The sequence below is a fragment of the Gopherus flavomarginatus genome, chromosome 5, assembly GCF_025201925.1.
Source record: "Gopherus flavomarginatus isolate rGopFla2 chromosome 5, rGopFla2.mat.asm, whole genome shotgun sequence".
Taxonomy (NCBI): Eukaryota; Metazoa; Chordata; order Testudines; family Testudinidae; genus Gopherus; species Gopherus flavomarginatus.
Genome location: NC_066621.1, coordinates 89,958,277 through 89,975,330, shown reverse-complemented (window position 1 = coordinate 89,975,330; position 17,054 = coordinate 89,958,277). Strand labels below are relative to the sequence as shown.

Sequence of the window (17,054 nt, the reverse complement as noted above, 5' to 3'; positions counted from 1 at the left end):
TCGTAGCTTAGTCAGAGCTAGATCTGGATTCTGTGATAGGTGGAGGAGTTACAGGATATCTAATAAATACCATCTATGTCTGTACTTGAAAGAAGGGAATCTATTTCTAAGCTAACTAGACACTTTCGGTAAATGGATGGCTCAAACTGGAATGGCTTCAAAAGCTATTCTCCTTGTTCATGAACAGAGGGCTTTAGTCTTCAGGGCTCTCAGCACAACTCCTTTCTAATGCACAAAACTCACTTTGAAAATAATGGTTATTTCAACTCTGTTCGCAGCTAGTGCCTGGTACCTTTTCTCCTCTGCATTTCTCTCCTTTTTAGATTGTATTTTCGAAACCAGGCAAAAGGTGAGACAGATAGAGAGCGGTTGCTGCTGGCCTTCCAGGTCAGCAGTGAAATAGCCAATGGGAGGTTCCCTGTCAATAAGGAGCTGGCTCTGGAAATGGTGGCTTTGATGGCTCAGGTGAGCAGCCAGCCCAGTGTGCTGTGGGATTAACACTTTTTATTATATTTAACACTATTATAAATGCTGGCGGTGAAGCGGGGTTTCAAAATGGAAGCTGACAGCTCATTACCTCCTCCCCTGACGTAAAAACCTCACGATCCCCTGAGGGTCACAACCCCCAGTTTGAGAACCTCTGCGCTAGGGAAACCAACACTTTTAGGCTTTGTTTTGGACTGTCCAAAGAGAAAGATGTGGTATCTGGTGATGTTCTTTCGTCAATGTCTTTACTTCTGTTCTATAAAGAACCTGGGGCAGAAGGATAGGAGAAAATCCACACCTCTTTCCCCACGTGCTACAATGACTCGGCCATTTTCATGTGCTCTATTGGAGGTGGAAGTTCTGTTGCCTAGTTAAGTTGGGCTGCACATCAGCCAAGCTGTACATTGCATTTCCTCAGTTAAGCAATTATGGCTGGTACAACAGAGATGGTGTTCCTTATCAAACTGCTCGCTGAGTCATGTCGTGCCAAACTAACATCACTCAAGTAAATTATTCACCATAAACAGTGAAAAACTGAAACTAAGCTAAGAAGCAGCATAATCCATATTCAACGGTCTTAATACAAAAAGAGGGGATAAGATAGTTTGTTGCCGCTGCTCCTGCAGGAAGATGGTCATTGATGATGTTTACTGCTTTGACTGCATGTGTGCATCCATCATTCCCTCAATGGAATTCTAGCAAGAGCTTTAGGAAAACACAGACAGCCTGGGAAAGCCCCAAAACAGCTCTGCACAGCCATTCTGATGGAGATATTAAAATATCACTGTTCTAATTTTAGCCTAATGATCTGAGCACTCCCTGTTATACTGCTAACAACCTAGAACCTCCCTCAGGAAAAGCATTTTGCAGGGTCCTAAATTAGGCCTCCATATGTCAGTTACATGTATCATATTACCATTGTGGATTTATTCACACTGTGTGCCAAGTGTTGTAGTAAACAGGACAGTTGTGTCTTACTGAACTTTAACTGACCTGCTGTATTGGCTAAAGCAAATGATGAGTCTGTTCACTAAGCCAGTCAGAGAAAAGTATCCTTAGACACAGGAGGAAGAGGAGGAGGAGAGGCTCTCCACCTTGTTCAAGCAGAGCTTGAGTACAACGGAGAGAGGCGTGATGCAGGGAACCAGTTGCAGTGCCCTGAGCATCACTCACTCAGCTGTAGAGTAAGGAAAGCTGCAAGGAGTAGCTTAATTTGTGCCATTGGTGTAAGATCCCTCTGAGACCTCACCCCAGTGGGGAACATAGGCAGCGAGTTATATGGACCCATACTCCACCAATGTTAAGGAAGGTGGGCCTGGCTCCACCAATGTCTGGGCTTATATTTTCAGAGCCGTCCCATCCATAGGATGGACTAGGGGAACCGCCCCAGGCCTGTGCTTTGGGGGGCTCTGTGCTTCAGGGGGATGCGGGGTCCAGAGGGGCCTGGCACTGGCAGCAGCGACCGACCTGGCCCACCCCGCCCCACTCCACCCCTGCCCCCACCCCAGCTCTCCCTGCCCTGCTCTGCCCCCTCCCCACCCCCATTTCACTCCTTCCCTCAAGCCCCCACCCTACCCCTTTCTGGCTTCTGCCCCCTCCCCTGAGCCGGCGGAGAGGGGCGGGGACCGAGTCACTTGCTGCTGCCAGCGCCAGGCCCCCTGCTAACCCACCAGGCTGCCCTGGACCCCACGTTCCCCTGAAGGCAGTTGCCCCGGTCTGTCCTATGGATGGGACGGTTCTGCTTGGACCCGTTCTGGGCACCACCAAAAATTATACAAACCTGGCACCCATGGTGGGGAATCTCCTCCCTAGCCAGCCCATGCTCTTAAGATCCCTGACATGCTGGGTACTGTGGGAAACAGCTGGCACAAGAGGGAGCAGAGCCATTTCTACCAGCAGAGTTCCCCTAAGCAGGGAGAAATCTCCACCAGCTGCCTCTAGCAACCATGCACTGCAGCAGATGGAGAAATCTTGCTTATGTTGTTTACAAATAAGCTGGTTTCTTATTGGCCAGTTGAGGGGGAAAATAGCAATACACAGAGATCAGTTTTCTGGCACACAGAGTGGCTGGCCTAAATCTTGTTTCACCCTCTACAGACTAAGAAATTTCCTGGGCAGGCCTATCCCCAAGAGTCACTTGCTGTGTATGGAGAAGATATTGGTCCAAGAACTTGTCATTTTTCACTGTGATATAAACCAATATCCTTTAACATTCTGGTGCAGGTGGAATATGGAGACTTGGATCGACCAGTATCTTCAAGCCCTGGGGGGACACCACAGTCCAAAATGCAACATCTTCTCCAACAGATCTTGGACAAATTCTATCCCAAACGTTACAAACAAAACATTACCCCTGAGCATCTCAGGTGAGACTAAAACGGTTCAGTTATATAAAATTTTGCTGTGGAAAAAAAATAGGCCACTTGCTACTACAAAATACATCCATCCCTTTTCTTATTCAGAAAGAAAGTTTAAAGAGAAACTGTCAAGAGAAGTGAAATCCACAAATCTATTTTGAGTTCAACATATAAGTATAAAAAGAACTCAGATCCCAGGCAATAGATGCCCTTGAAAGGTGATATACAAACCAACCTAGACTAAAACAGCATTCGCAAACAAGGCACCCTTCTACGCACAAAGGAAACCAGTCTAAAAAACCTGTGTTGCCCATCTTGGCTCCAACAATTCTGATATGCCCAAAATCAGAATCCATGCCCTGCCTGAATGCCCCACAAACCACAACTCTCTCCAAATTGCTGGCCAAATAGATAGGCTTTGAAGTATGTCCTAAAGTTCAACAAATCTGGGCTTCTTTGGACCAGGAGAGTGAATTCTGAAGTCTAAGCGTCACTTTTTTAAAAAAAGAATCCACATCTGTACCAATTAAGCTATAGCTCAGGGGCCTCCACTGATCTCAGCTGTGTTGCCCAGGGAGCAAGGCAATCTCCTAGACAGGCAGATCCCAAGCCTTTTAAGGGCTTTATTGATCAGCATTAATATATTAACTCCACTGGGGAATGAACTGGTGCAGATTTCATATTCTCATAGCAAGACATGCTGCTTAACAAAGAGTCTATGGCCCTCTGCACCAGCTGCAGTTTCCAAGTTGACTTAAGTTGTAGCCCCATGTGGAAAACATTACCACAGTGTAATTGTGAAGTGACAGACGATGGTGGTACTAAGGTACGCACCTGAGAAATGGTTTCTCTTTGGGAGAAGATAGCCTGTGTTAGACAGGCTTCTACCACATGGAAGAAAGCTACTATCTGAGATTTTGCAGATACTGTTACACAGTTCCTAGCACAATGGGGTTGTGGTCAGTGACTGCAGCTCCTAGGAACTATCACAATACAATAATAATGTGGAAGCAAAGGACCTCTTTATCTCCTGCACAACCGTGGCATAGGATCCTACCAAATCACTAACTTCACTAACATTTTGAAAAAAGGAAGCCTTCGTTAAAAATTCAACATCAGCCCTTCAGTTAAGGTGTGGGAGCTTCCAATATAGATCCTCTGAGACTCTACATTTGGGTAATTACATTTTCCTCCTTGAACATTTTCCACTGTTTCCGGTCTCCATCACTCCCTATCCTGAACTGCTGTGCAATATTGCTCTGCACTGCTAAACTGTTGTGTTTTTGTTACAGAGGGGGCTGAACTTCTGTGGTGGGTGAAGTGAATCCTAAATTTTATACAGACAGTTAAAAGAAAATTATTAAGGTTGCAAAGTCAAACACTCAACAGTTAGAAAATGCCAGAATTAAGGTTGTCTTAGTTGAGCCCCCTGATGCATATGCATTATGATACAGTCTTTGGTTACATTATTGCATACTATTCCTCCCTACAGGATCCCTGCCTTGTTCAGTGCACAATCAATGAGCAGCTACTCAATATTTTATTTTTGCCACATTTTCAATGTGTGACCCCAGGCCACATTTACTGCCCACTATTCAAATCCTGTTCCGAAGACAGAATTGTTAATTTCTTCCAAGGTGGACTGATTTAAATGAAAGTGATTTAAATTAGGAAGCAGAAAACTTCGATTTAAATCAAGAATTTTAATCTTGTTTTGCATTTGTACTTCAATTACTTTCCTAAAGAAAGGTTGATTCTGATTGATTGATAACTTTTCAAATGTTGATTTGTAACTAAATATAGCCTTTACGCTAAATTTGGTGATTCCTTTTGCTAACCAGGATACAAGTATACATGTTTATTTAATCAACTACAGAGCTTAACATACACTTATTCAGATTCTTAATTTTTACTTTATTATGTTAGAAAATGGGGAACTATGCATTTTTATTTACAAAACTACTTTTTATACTTGTGATTTGTCAAGCTGCTTTTTGATGGAAATTTAAATTCAATTAAATGCACAAAAACAGCATTTTAAAATAAGTTTATTTAACTAATAAAAACAATCTTAAATGGGCTGGATACAGAAGAAAAAAGTAAATTTATCAAAATATGTTTTGCATTTAAAACCAACTGATTTATTAAACAAAGAAAGTATTGCTGTAATTAGTGAATTGAACTGATTGTTGTTGGTCACCATGTCCCTTACGATTTTAGAATTAATAGATCTCATCCTTTCACAGTTTGATTTTATTCATAGATTGGAAGAGGAAAACAAGCTTTCCTGCTTTTTCCAACTTCCAGGCAGTTTTGTAACTTTCAATAAAAGAGTCATTGAACTGAACTCATTGAACAAACCGAAATAAAGGAAATATTCTTGCTGTACCTGCAGAAGGTTGTCAAAAGCTGGGTTAGCACTTCAACAAACTTTGGTTCCAGGTGCTTAGCTTGTGACTTCCGCCAGGTCAGTAGATTGATGTTCTTTAAAATTGGACAACAAACAGCTTAATAAGTTTTTTAATTTAATATAAATTATGTTTATAGATTACAGTTCTTCAGATCACCCTGGGATTTTTATTCCCAAGGGATTTTTCCCATTTATCACTCAGTCTGCACTGATTTCCCTCTGAGTGGACTTTGGCAGTCCACTGCCCCTGCTTCCTGCAGTTTTCTAATTCTGACTCACCAGGTCTCCTTTCCTCACTCAGTCTCTCTTTCCACAGGCCCAAATGTTCTTTTTAAACCTAACTGAAGTCAGCTGACCAGGCACAGGGACTCTTTGTGTTCTGTTTGTACAGCTCCCGAGAACAGTGTGGTCCTGGTCCATGACAGGGGCTCCTAGGTGCTGCTATAATAATAAATAAAGTAATAATAACAATTAACATTCACACAGGAACTCTGTGGAAGAGGCAGGGATAGAATCCTGTTGTCCAGGGCAACATTCACCTGCCTTAACTATGAGATCATCCTTTCTCTTCCTGCAATTCCCTTCCTCATTCACCATAAATCAGTAGTGGGCAACCTGGCTCGTCAGGGTAATATGCTGGTGGGCCACCAGACAGTTTGTTTACATTTGCATCCCGCCTGCAGCTCCCAGGGGCCGCGGTTCACTGTTCCCAGCCAATGGGAGCTGCGGGAAGCGGTGCAGGCCACAGGGACGTGCTGGCCACCGCTTCCCCCAGCTCCCATTGGCAAACCGCAGCCACTGGGAGCTCTGGGTGACTGTGAAAATGTAAACAAACTGGTGGCTTGCCAGTGGATTACTCTGACGGGCCGCGTCTAGCCCTTGGGCCGCAGGTTGCCCACCACTGCCATAGATCTTCCAATTCCTACAGACATCAGCCTCCTTCACTACAAAATCCTGATCAATGCCCACAGCAGTTTCTTCCTCTGCACTGAATGAGGGAGGGGTCCTGTGGAAAAAATACTGTCATATAAGTAAAGATTGTACATATTGCATATGCACAAGTGGTCCAAATTAAGGTTGCACAGACAACCTTAATTCTGGCATCTCCTAACTTCTGAGTGCTTGACTTTGAAACCTTAATAATGTTCTTCTAATGTCGTTTTTTAATGTGTAATTTCCTAGGTTTTAAATAAACCAAACTGAATGTACAGAAATTCCATCACCCAGCATCATATTGACACTCACGTGGTTCATCAGCAGGGTTAGAACCTTTAGATCCACAGCACAGACCTCTGCCACTGGAGCTAACAGAGTAACTGTTAGCAACAATAGGTGTCATCCTACAGAACCAGCACTTGAGGAGGCTGAGATACACCCTTTACCAGTAGTTATCACAGATATTTGCAGACAGCAGGGGAATGGTGAGACTCAGAATCTTTGGTTTCCATTTTAGCCTCTGGAGGGGAGTGTGCTCTAGTGGGCACAGACTTCTGCCTGTTCTCCCACAAGCTTGACTCCTTCTGCCTCATCCCTTCCAATCTGTCCCCAGCCCAGTCCTGTCTTTTCCCCACCCCGTCTCCTTGTCCCAGTCCTATCCTCCTTCCCTGCCCTGTGCCAGTCTATACTCTTCAGGCTTCTCATCCCAGGCCCTGTCTCCTTGCACAGAAGGTTCTAGTTTCCCCCTCCAGGCTCACTCTTCAAGTCCCAATCTCCCCCTGACTCCCAATCTCAGTCTCCTTGCCCAACCAGTCCCAGTTTCCATTCCCCATCTTCCCTCCATCTGGCTCCCAGTTCCAGTCTCATCCCCAGGATCTACATCCAATCTTCACTTCCCCTCCCTACTCCTCAGCTCATTGCCCAGTTTACCCTCTCCCTGGCTCATCCCAGTCTCTTTACCCAGACAGTCCTAGTTTTCCCCCTGCACTCCAACTACTTCTTAGATCTCTTTCTCCTCCCTCTGCTCTGTTCTTCCCCCAAATACTGGTTCCTAGTCCCACATTCCTTATCCAGCCAGTCGCAGTCCCTCAAGCTCCTTTTTCAACCTCAGTGTCCCTTCCCCAGCCAACTGGCTCCAAGTGATCTGCTCCATTTCCCTTACTGAGTCCTAGTCTCCCTTGGCTCCTAGTCTTAGTCTCCTTGCCCAACGAATTCCAGTTTCCCTTGCCTCCACCCAATCCCAGTCTCCTTGCTCAAATGCCCAGCCAGTCCCAGTCATCCTTCTTCTAGCCCCATGTCACAGTTTATCTCCTTCTCCCTCATCACACTCCTTGTCCCAACCAAATCCTTTCCTTCCCCTCTGCCATTGCTTTTGTCTCCTCTCTGTTCAAATCTGACAGCTTCCTCCTCCGCACTGCCTGGGCATCAGCAGGGGAGTCATTGAGAGCACAGGAGAAACAGATTCCCTGCTCTCATTTCCAGTGCTCAGCTCCGTCCTGGCTCAGAGCACCCTGAAGCAGCAATTACAGGAAAAGTCTGGTCCTGGCCTAGAGCATGCTCAGTGAGGATGGCACATGCACACTTTGGTCACATACAGGAGCTATGAAGGTATGGAGGACACTCACTTGTTCTGTGAGGATGGTGCATGTGCAGCCTGGTTACACGTTGGAACTGTGAGATACTCGAGCATGCTCACTTAGGATGGAATCTTTTTGGAGCGTTTAGTGCCTAAAATTGAAGAAGTCTCTGAGCATGTACTTATGACTTGACCAAATCTGGGTAGATTTTCATGGAGATGTGAAAAGGCAGAGCCTTAACACAGAGGCCACTCCCCTACCAAATTTCAAATCCCTGCTCCAAAGCATGGGGTCGCTGGAGCTTTCAAAAGAAAAGGTCACCAGATTTTTTTTAACCTGGATGAGATAATGTATTTTCCCCTAGCCTCCTTCTCCTAGATGACTGAACCATTTGGCTAAAATTTTCCAAAAAGATTCAGCTTAAGGCAGATGCCCAGAATGGAAAACTTCAGCCCAAATGGTTCAAGTCTGACAAATTTATAAACAACTGAATAAGATCTTATCACAGGATGTCTTGGGCAACCTAAATAATAGGGGTACTACCAGCTCTGCCTACAGTGGTTTGAAAGACACTTCCAGCCCTTCAGGATGAAAAACATTGTTAACTTATTGTAAAAATAACATTACATTTATTTGAAGACATGAGCAAATGTTGTAATGTAACTTGAATTCCCACAGGCGGTTGGCTGACAAGCTGGCTACAAAATGGATGGTGCTGCAGGGATGCTCTCCACTAGAATGCATTAGAATTTATTTGACAGTGGCCCGGAAATGGCCTCTCTTTGGAGCCAAGGTATTTGCTGCGAAGGTAATCACAAGTGGCTTCTTGCTGGAGTACTTTGTTTCTTTACCCCCAAGTTAAACTTGTTCAGCTCAGCTACTATTACAATCTTTGCTAAAAGAGCTCATACCTTGTGGGGAAATCCCTACCCCCCCCCCACTGCCACCACACACCTTTGGAAGCTATTTAGAGGTACAGCACTTTCCATACCATTTCATCTGGCTGACCAAGCTGTATTTAGTTTTCCATCTGTTTAGACCAGGGGTCGGCAACCTTTCAGAAGTGGTGTGCCGAGTCTTCATTTATTCACTCTAATTTGAGGTTTCGCAGGCCAGTAATACATTTTAACTTTTTAGAAGGTCTCTTTCTATAAGTCTATAATATATAACTAAACTATTGTATAAGGTTTCAAAATGTTTAAGAAGCTTTATTTAAAATTAAATTAAAATTCAGAGCCCCCCAGACCCAGGCAGAGTGAGTGTGAATGCCACTGAAAATCAGCTCGCATGCTGCCTTCGGCACGTGTGCCATAGGTTGCCTACCTCTGGTTTAGATGGAATAGAGAAGACAAATACGTTTTAGAGACACTAGGGGTTACTAGAGTGCCACAAATTACACACTGAAGCTCTTAGGAGTCAAAACTTGTCTACCAAACACTTAGTTTGTGGCAGGCTGGAGTGTAAATCTCCCTTCCACTAGCCTGCCAGGCACTAATTGTCTACATGAACCCTGCTGCGACACCATAAAAGTTCCCTAGTGGGCAGCAGTAGGGTCTATACCAGAGGTGGGCAAACTATGGCCCGTGGGCCACATCCGGCCCGCAGGACCATCCTGCTCAGCCCATGAGCTCTGGAGGCTGTCCTCCCTCCCCTGCAGCCACGCCGCCGGGTGGGCAGCGCTCTGGGCGGCGGGGTTGTGCGCTCCTGCTGAGCAGCACTGGCTCCAGCTGGGTGGTGCAGCTGCCAGACACGCTGTTCTGAGCGGCATAGTAAGGGGGCCAGGGCCGGGGGATTGGATAAGGGGCAGGGGTGTCAGGGGACAGGGAGCCAGGGGGCGGTTGGATGGGGCGGAAGTTCTGGTGGGCGGTCAGGGGATGGGGGACAATTGGATAAGGGTGGGAGTCCTGGGGAGGCCTGTCAGGGGGCAGGGGAAAAAAGGGGTTGGATAAGCGTGGGGTCTGGGGAGGCCTGTCAGGGGGCGGGGGAAAAGGGGGTTGGATAAGTGTGGGGTCTGGGGAGGCCTGTCAAGGGGTGGGGGTGTGGTTAGGGGTGTTGGATAGGGGGTAGGGTCCCAGGAGGGGGTGGTTAGAGGACAAGGAGCAGGGAAGGTTGGATGGGTTGGGGGGTTCTGAGTGGGGCAATCAGGGGGCAGGAAGTGGGAGGGGTTGGGTAGGGGCCAGGCTGTTTGAGGAGGCACAGCCTTCCCTACCTGGCCCTTCATACAGTTTTGCAACCCCAATGTGGCCCTGGGGCCAAAAAGTTTGCCCACCCCTGTTCTACACAGACGGACACTTAGTATGCAGCAGGCTAGTGCAGGCAGATTTACATGCCAGCTTGCTGCAAACTGTGTGTTTGTGTAGACAAACCCTTATGGATCAATACTGTGCCCTTGACAACAAGAGCAAACATAGTTTAAAAAATAGTATTCCTTAAGTACCTACCAGTGGAGAAAAAGGAAAAAAACTCTGTAAATCATACCCTGTAGCTAATGATGTGTAAATGGAGAGAACCAATGTTTCAGTTCTGTAGGTAGCACTGTACAACAATGCCTATTCTTATTTGAGGAAGGCAAACAGTATTACTATCCCTATTGTATAAAGAGAGAAATTGAAACACAGATTGGCTAAATTCACTTTCCAAGAATAACATCTGTGGCACAGCCAGGAGTTCTGGCTTCCAGTAGTTTGTTCTACCCTCAGGGCCGACTTTATGACCCGTGGGGCCCGACTGGAATACTCAGTGGTGGTCCAGGGCTTCAGCAGCACTTTGGTGGCGTGGAGTCCCCTCCATGTCTTCTGCGGCACCAAAAGACACCCCACCCCACCGCCAACGACCCCCAGATCAGGGCCCTCTTAGGCGCGGGCATGGGGTCCTCTTTGGCGCAGGGCCCGATTTGGGGGAATCGGGGGAACTGGCGTAAAGCTGGCCCTGTCTACCTTTTCAACATCCTAAACTTAGAGACCTAGTCTACTACACCCTCCCGCATTAGGGTATGTTTACACTGCAGTTGTGAGATGTGACTGCTACATGTGTAGACATACCTGAGCTAGCTCTGATCAAGCTAGCTGGCTAAAAATAGCAGTGAAGCTGCAGCAGCACAGCTGGCAGCATGGGCTAGGCACCCAAATTGGTACCCAGGGTCCAAGGCAGTCTTATAGTAGAATGGCTAGCTAGTGCTCCCACAGCTTCACTGCTATTTTTATTGAGCTAGCTTGGCTATGTCTACATGTGCAGCAATTGGACCTCCTGCCTGCAGGGTAGACATACCCTGAGGCCAGGTCTACTCAGGAAAGTTATACTGGCATAGCTATGTCAGGAGTGTGCAAAAAAACACAGCCCTGACTGACACAGCCATGCCAACATAAAACCCTGTGTATACACAGCTAGGTCAGTGGAAGAGGGCTTCTGTCAACATAGCTAATTTTGTTAAGGGAAAAAACGAGGAGTCCTTGTGGCACCTTAGAGACTAACAAATTTATTTGGGCATAAGCTTTTGTGGGCTAGACCCCATTTCATCAGATGCATGGAGTGGAAAATACGGGAGCAGGTATAACTACATGAAAAGAAGTGAACTGCCTTACCAAATGTGAGGTCAGTCTAACGAGACAAATCAATTAACAGCAGGATACCAAGGGAGGAAAAATAAGGGAGGTGATGTTCCTACACCAACAGAAAAACCACATGCCGACCTACCATGCTAGTATAGTCTTCAGAGTACCCTTAATTGCAGACGGTAGTTGTGATCCTTTGGTCTCTTGCTTTGTGATCGAAGTACTTGACTTTCTGAAATAAAATCTTAAAGTAAAAGTACTGTCCTTCTGTGCAGTTGAACTGGAAAAAGCGACAAAGAGTCCTGTGGCACCTTATAAACTAATAAACATGTTGAAGCATAAGCTTTCGTGGGTGAATACCGATGCCTCTGGAAATTTCCACTACATGTGTCTGACGAAGTGGGTATTCACCCACGAAAGCTTATGCTCCAATACGTCTGTTGGTCTATAAGATGCCACAGGACTCTTTGTTGCTTTTTACAGATCCAGTCTAACATGGCTACCCCTCTGATGTTGAACTGGAAGTTTCCTTCAAGTTCAGAGAGCATGCAGGCTTCCTTAAACTCAGTGGCTGTCACCAGTAAAAGCAGGAAAGGTCACAAGCATTTAGAGTCAGTGGAGTTGAAAAGCAGAAAATACAATAATTCCATCCAGAGTTTAAAGAACAATCTGTTTGACACCTTTCTGATAGTTACACTGCCAGAACTATGAATTAGCCATAACAATAGCATGGCACAGAATCCCATGAGAAGTCAATGGCATTAGCCATAACAATAATGCACAACTCGGTGTCTCCTGTGTTTACCAAACAATCTGAATTGTCTTTGATAAAACAGACTTCATTCTGATGAGATAAAAACCCTCACACATGAGAATCATTCATGTCAAATCATTAGCAGTTCTCAGAGTTTCTTAATTTAGAGCATGGCATTTCCTTCTCAGGAAACTCTAGTCCCTGGATAACCTTAGTCTACATCACGGCTCAGTAACACATCTTGGAGGGGGTCTCACACAAAATAAATTGCTAACACCATTGTCCCTTTAGCTGGAATTCTCTGATGGAGATAGATTTGCCACCTCTCCCATTATTTCTGGCATGTTATAAATACTGTATACAGGAAATGATTGTGGAGGCACTGGATGGCTCACGGGACTGGTAATAGGCTGGAGTGTTTTTCTCATCTAAATCACTGGCTCAGATATAGCCTTGTTTGACAGTGACCATTGCTTTCTGATGACCTGTGAAATGCATTGGTAATCTGAGTCTAGTTCTTAGGGTACCCCCACAACTGGCATTAATTGGCCTCTTGGCAATGTCAGCCTAGGACACTGAGCTGCAGTACCCTGTTACTTGAGGACGGGACTGAAGCACACTGGCAGAAGACAATGTAGGGACACTTGCACTGTTCCTGTTCTGTGGAAGAACAAAGGATGTCAGTCTCAGACCCCATGATGATGGAAGCAACATAAGAACCTGAATAGAATATGACTGTCAAACTGGCACCTTGGACCAGCATTACATTAAGTTTTCAGTATGCTGACTTGTTTAATTTTTAAAAGAAAACAGATATTAAAACCATGAAGGTGAACTATTCTCATGAACAGGATTATATCAATCACTGGGATCAGATCTACAAGATATGCAATTATGAAGTAGCTATTGCACGTTATATAAATTCAGTTGGGCTAGCTAACGTCCAGGAATCTCAGTTCCCCGCCAGCTTGTCCTCAATACCCAAGAAATATGGTGGAAATATCTTATTTTTGTGAAGCTGTAGAAATGTCTATGTAAGTTATTTCTTATTTCCCCAGCCTGTCCTGCCTTCTCCCTTGGAAGATTGTCCAGTTTGGATAGCTGTGAATGAAGATGGCATTAGCATACTGGATTACAACACTATGGTATGGTGAAGCATGTTGATTGAGAAAAATAACTTTGGCCTTGGCTACACTGGCGCTTTACAGTGCTGCAACTTTCTTGCTCAGGGGTGTGAAAAAAACACCCCCCTGAGTGCAGCAAGTTACAGCGCTGTAAAGCGCCAGTGTAAACAGTGCCGCAGCGCTGGAAGCGCGGCTCCCAGCGCTGCAAGCTAATCCCCACGGGGAGGTGGAGTACCTGCAGTGCTGGGAGAGCTCTCTCCCAGCGCTGGCGCAGTGACCACACTTGCACTTCAAAGCGCTGCTGCGGGAGTGCTCCCGCGGCAGCGCTTTGGAGTTTCGAGTGTAGCCAAGCCCTTCATCGCTGCAGAAGCACATTCCCACAATCTAGACTCATGGAGTAAAATCCTGGCCACACTAAAATCAATGGTAAACTTCTATAGACTTCAAATGGGACCAGGATTTGACACACAAGTTAGAGATGGAAAAGGTTTTCTGTATTTGAATCCTGCATAAAGATACAGGGTCATTACTGATGAGTCAGAGTGGCAGATGCAATTTGTTAATTCCAACCAGGCTATTAAAACGGTTGGACTGTCTCTCTCAGAGGCAGCTAGGCACTGGGCTTGCAGGGAAATCTTAGGAACAGCCTAATACAGGGATCAAGCTTAGGCTGAGATGTTTCTTTGTTATCTGAATCATCAGTAAAGCTAAACCCTAAACAGGGGCATAAATTTGGACTATTAACACTATGTTTACTTTCTATTCAGCGCAGCAGAGCTGCTTACAGCTGTTTTCATTACTGGGAATCTGATGTTGCCTAGGCAAATAATAAGAGCGCTCTTTGGGGAGACTTTTTTCCTTTTAAAAGAATCTAGTTGCTGATTGAACTTTCTCTCCATTGTCTGCAGCACTTAAAGCTATCTTATGCATACCCGTCTGTGCTGACCTTTGGAGGCTGTCGAGATGATTTCATGATTGTAGTCAGTCAGGGGAAGGACAGGAGTTCTGGGAAAAACAGCACTGAAAAACTACTTTTCACAATGGCAGCTCCAAAGGTGGGTATAAGACAAACTGCAAAATAGGGCCCTTCCACCTGGCAGCAGAAAAACTGTGTATTAAAACCAACTAGGCCTTTGGTGTATTTCCTGAGGAATCGTTCCTTTCCTTTCTGCCCTAACCCTCCTGTGCTTTCAACCTGGAAAGCCCCTTATGGGCATGGGCCTCAAACTGATTGATCCATTCAACCCGGCCCTAAATGTATTCGCTCAGCCCTAAACAGAGCAACTCAGCTTTCAGACGTTGCCATGCTCAGCAATTTCTCTGCACATGGGTACTGGAAACCAAAGTGTGTTTTCCTTCTAACTGATCTACCGTTAATCATTGTCTTTCTCCCACAGATTGTTGAGGTGACACTTCTAATTGCCAGCTATATTAACTACTGTGCACTGACTCCCCTCCTGTCTCCTGCACCACCTCCTCTGAGCATCATCTCGCCTATGAGCACAACGCCAACTAAAAAGCCCTGGGAGGCTCAAAGCCAGTGTTTCTTTCCTTCCATGGCCCGTACTACCAAGGGCCCTACACTGCTCTGAGTGCTTGTTCTCAGTGCCTTTGGGTTTCAGTGTTGTTTTTGTTTTGCAAGCTGCCCAATTTTGAGTTAAGGACTGCTGTGATTTTGCTGTTTATGTATCCTATTTTAATGCAGACTCCAGTTCTCTCTCCTTAATGTGGTATGAAGTATGTTTAGAAGTAATATCCTCTCTTTTCTAAAGACTAGATTTTGGGTTCTGCCCACATTTCCTCTCTCTGCTACATGCTGTCCTAAACATTGTGGCTAAGGTCATCTTCTCCTCTTGCTGCTCCAATCACGTCACTCCCTCTGAATCTCTTCACTTGCTTTTACACTCCTTCCATTGTAGGGTTGCCAATTTTGGTTGGACATATTCCTGGAGTTTTCATCACACGATGTAATCTTTAATTCCTGGAGACGCCAGGATAATTCAGGAGGGTTGGCAACTCTACTTCCATGTCATGTTCAAGCTGCTCTTACAAGCATGCCCCTTCCCATTCTGGGCTTTGCACCTTGTCTCAGGTCACCATTCCCTATGCCTAGAAACTGTCTCCCACTTCTTGGGCTCCTCGTGAGCTCTCTTGTATCCTTAACACAGCCCTTTTCAGTAGCTTTTCACCATTCGTCTCCTGACAAATCCTGTCTGTCCACTTCACATTTGAATCATTAACTTACCTGTCCTTCACCTGAATTAGACTGTAAGCAACTTGGGCAAGGGACTTTGACTTTTGTGTGTTTCAAGCATAATACACAGTGATGGAACTGTGGTCTGAGCCTTGTGCAAGAATACTTCATACTAAATACGGCCAGTATGCCAAGTTTTATATTCCTGGATCAGAAAATACATGCACCAAAACAGGGCAATTACCAGAGTGTAAAGAGAAATATAATGGAGTTTTATAGTGACCCTATCATGTAGTTTAGGTACAACATTAACCCTATGCTCTGGTGAATGTCCTCCATGTTCCAAAGACTTTCTGATGGTGTTCAAATTCACTATTACCAACCCCAAAACAACAGGTAAAATGGCCAGTCTTTCTGTATGACCTGCAATATTTTGTACTGTGCTGCTGAATATGCACGCAGCCTAAGACTACAAGTTAACTTAACCCCACAGCTGTGCTGACACCTCAGTGTGATCAGTGCTCAGATTCAAAAGCTGATGCAGCCAAGAGTCTGTACTGACCTGTGGTCTAAGAAAGACATGGAAAGGGAAAAAATAAAAGTTGACTAGATGGAAGAGAAGCTAAGCTGACAAGCAAATAAATGTCACAGTCTATCTTTGAAGAGAGCATATTATAGAGAAAAGGGAGAGTTTAATACTACTTTAAAACAAAGGATAAAGCAATTTTGTTTTAATAAAATTAGGGCAGAAATGTGGCAACATCTCTGCATTTTGAGAACTAAGTAAACAGTGAATAGGACTGGAACAGATGTCTGACGATGTCCTTCCTCCTGCAGGACTGAGGTAGCATGGAATGCCATGCTGGTCTATATAATGGACAGAAAGCTAGGTCTCCACCACAGGGCTGTATTTATCTTGCACAGTCCTGTGCCAGACATATGCTTTCAAAGAATCTTGGTGTTCACCACTATATTGTATGTATTTCAGGATGTGTATAACATTTACTGCACATGATCTCTATGAATTGGGATGGCAAGGCAAATGAGTTTTGTATTTATAATGTCGTCCAGCAACTGGTGTAGTTTTTAGAAAGAACTAGACCACACTAATTTCATAGGTGCGGTTACTTCCAAACCCCAGCTTCCACCATACCATTAGTGTAAGGGGAAGTGGCTAGCAATGATACACCCAAATACTGTCCTTCAGGCCTTACTAAATAGTGCTGTTTCAGCAGTCCTAAAGGGACGCTGTCGAAGTTGGAAGGCTCAAAATGTGAAATTTTTTGTAGAGGTTTCACATAGTTTTTTAAAAATTATTCTTCAAAGACACACAAATCTACCTAAGTAGGTTTTATACTGTGCTCATCAATCTTCTAGCTTTCTAAAAAGCTTAAAAAAAATAAAATTGTCATCTCCCCAGCAGCCACGAACAACCATATAGCAAACTATGTGCAGTGCCTAGCTGACATGGGCACCCCACCAAAAGAATCCAGCCCCCATAGCAGTTCTACAATAACAAACCTATTCTTGCAGCCCAGCAGTCACAATGAGCAAACTGTTTTGTTATTGTCAATGTGCTTAACCTCGTGCCCATCAGCAACCCAGCAAACCAGTGTATACAACCCAGCACACTACAAGCAACCTTACAACAAGAAGCCAGTGTAT

At 45.1% G+C, this 17,054-nt stretch overlaps 1 protein-coding gene across 3 annotated transcripts in view; it reads left to right on the top strand.

Annotated features, from left to right (window-relative positions):
• The window catches only part of PLEKHH1 (pleckstrin homology, MyTH4 and FERM domain containing H1), an 88,758-nt gene extending 72,099 nt beyond the window's left edge, over window positions 1–16,659 (top strand). For all 3 annotated transcript variants that reach the window (XM_050953462.1, XM_050953460.1, XM_050953461.1), the window contains exons 24-29: window positions 324–465; window positions 2,710–2,852; window positions 8,445–8,574; window positions 13,130–13,216; window positions 14,104–14,250; window positions 14,593–16,659. In XM_050953462.1, coding sequence (XP_050809419.1) covers window positions 324–465; window positions 2,710–2,852; window positions 8,445–8,574; window positions 13,130–13,216; window positions 14,104–14,250; window positions 14,593–14,787 — 844 coding nt within the window. In that variant the 3' untranslated portion in view covers window positions 14,788–16,659. The remainder of the gene's footprint in view (window positions 1–323; window positions 466–2,709; window positions 2,853–8,444; window positions 8,575–13,129; window positions 13,217–14,103; window positions 14,251–14,592) is intronic.
• Window positions 16,660–17,054: the final 395 nt, after the last annotated feature.